Below are 2,373 nucleotides of genomic sequence, written 5' to 3'. Positions count from 1 at the left end.
GACCGACTAAATACTTATTTTCCCCACTGTATATATGGTGCAACAATACATGTACCCGTATCGAACCGTTCAATACAGTGTTTTAGGTTCAACACACACTTGTATTGAACAATACAGATATTTTAAATATATCATCTTGTTTTCTGAAGATGCTCTCTGTTGAAGGATCAGTGGATCTGTGCTCGACTACTCCACCTAGGCACAATTTAATTTATTTGACATATAAAATATATATGGTGCAACAATACATGTACCCGTATCGAACCGTTCAATACAGTGTTTTAGGTTTAATACACACTTGTATTGAACAATACAGATATTTTAAATATATCATCTTGTTTTCTGAAGATGCTCTGTGTTGAAGGATCAGTGGATCTGTGCTCGACTACTCCACCTAGGCTGTATTGTTGAGCGCAGATCCACTGAGAAACTTGCTGTTTCAGCAACATTTAATTTAAAAACTGTACTTTTGAGGTTAAACAAATGTTTGTACTTAGTTTAAATAAATTACAAGTTAAAAGGGGCATGGGAATTTTTCTTCTTCGTAACGAAAAAATATTGAACCGTGAGACTAAAGTATTGAACCGAATCGTGAATTTTCTGTGTCGTTGCACCCCTAATATATAGTAAATATTTAAAAGTTTATAAAATCCCGTCTCACCGTATTGCTGGATTTCCGCAGCATTTTTCAAGTTTCCACAACATCTAAAGAAGTGTAATTCTAGACATCGGCAGAAAAGTGTGAACAGTTTGATGACATTTAGCAGCACTGTAATGTTGCTTTCATTTTTCAGCATCTGAGCCCAACCTGAAAGTGAAGCACAAGCTGAAGAAACACCTGAACACCCGCAAGAGTCCGCTCACCCGCAAAGAGAGCGCCCCGCCCATCATCAAGCAGAGAACACCGGACACTCTGGGTAAACCCATCTTCACACAAACGCTGCTATGACAGAGATTTTTAATTATTATTATTATTATTTTTTGCATCGTGATTATTTGAATCTGGATTTGCCGTTGTGATAACTTCTGTAATTGAAATGAGATGCACAGTTTTGTCCCAAAGCTGAGTGATCACGTCTTTTCAGCAGACTCTTCCCCCAGCAGCAGCAGCACTCCAGTCTCTGGTTGTAGTTCTCCTAACGACAGCGGGCCCAATGAGAATGGACTACTGCCATCTGCAGGCGGCCTCTCACACGAGGTGAGCGGAGAATTAAAAACATGCTAATCCTTGAATACATCGCCATTTATAGTGAGAAATATATGATAAAACTGAAACATATTTTTTCTAATTGTTTGGAGACTTTTTTTTTTGTACTAAAAGCAACAAAAAATGCTTTGAATGGAAAAGCTGCTTTGCAAACATTGATTTTTGTCAGGACTAATGACATGTTTAAAGCAAAGACACCAGAGCTTGTTTGTCAGCTGTTTCTGCATGATTCATTTAATCACAAAGCGTCCGATCAGAGCGACCTCTCTCACACCTGCTGTGATCTGACTCATCATCGAAGAGCCGGGCGAAAGCGAGGCAAACTCAGTTTTCATCAGCTCGCGTTTTATGAGTTAAAGTYTGACGTTTCATGGGAAATTTTCATAAAATAAGTCCAGCTAGAGCAGAAGAAAAAATGTAATCRCTGTGATTTGTTTTGCAAATGTAGCATTGAACTCATAAAAAAACGTTTATTACACAAAGCCCAAGTAAAAGAACATGTTTGTATCAAATTTCAGTGTCTGAGTTTATGATTCTTTTATTAGGGACTGCTTTCCATTTTCAGGCCCAGAAGCTGCTGCTCAGAGACGGAACTCTGGCAAACTTCACCATTCAGAGTCCGTCCACTCTGCCCACCATCACACTCGGTCTGCCGGCCAACTCACGGGTAAAAACTCATGTTAAACAGATGAATGTTTTTGATCACCTGCCACCAAAAGCAAAGGTGCAAACGTATTTTTGCCCGTGTGTTTGTTTCTAATCCCTTAAAACTTCGAACAGTTCTGTCCTGATGCATCTCAGTAATCCAGGTAGAAAAATCAAAAAGAAAAAAGTAAGAAGGCCCTCTGGACGGGTTCTTCTTTAATGAATAGTTTCGTCTCTCCTCCAAGAGACTTCTTCAGTCTGAGGAGTTTCAGGTGAACTCAGCCTTATAAGCACTGCCTCCACATGGACAAACAGGTTGGTCACATGCAAAAAAGGGCCATTGCCTAACAATAAGTCATTAGTGCCTTGATTGGCTCTATTGTTCATAGAGTGGGATGTGCTCCATCACCTGACTATCGTTGGGGCCCTGATTCACACCTTTTGCTCACAGGGGGCGGAGTCATACTTAAAATAACAGCATTGTAGGAGGAGGACAACTGGACACGAAGGCCTCCACCTCT

At 40.1% G+C, this 2,373-nt stretch overlaps 1 protein-coding gene across 1 annotated transcript in view; it reads left to right on the top strand.

The window, feature by feature from the left end:
- hdac7a (histone deacetylase 7a) overlaps positions 1-2,373 on the top strand; it is a gene marked incomplete at both ends in the record, with an annotated part of 48,041 nt that overhangs the window by 38,540 nt on the left and 7,128 nt on the right. Inside the window, 3 exon segments of the mRNA XM_014015359.1 lie at positions 795-917; positions 1,086-1,198; positions 1,773-1,874. Of these exon segments, the coding sequence (XP_013870813.1) occupies positions 795-917; positions 1,086-1,198; positions 1,773-1,874 (338 nt within the window).

This window comes from Austrofundulus limnaeus, unplaced genomic scaffold (genome assembly GCF_001266775.1).
Source record: "Austrofundulus limnaeus strain Quisiro unplaced genomic scaffold, Austrofundulus_limnaeus-1.0 Scaffold128, whole genome shotgun sequence".
Taxonomy (NCBI): Eukaryota; Metazoa; Chordata; class Actinopteri; order Cyprinodontiformes; family Rivulidae; genus Austrofundulus; species Austrofundulus limnaeus.
Note: the sequence above shows the minus strand (reverse complement) of the source record. Positions and strands in the feature narration are given on the sequence as shown.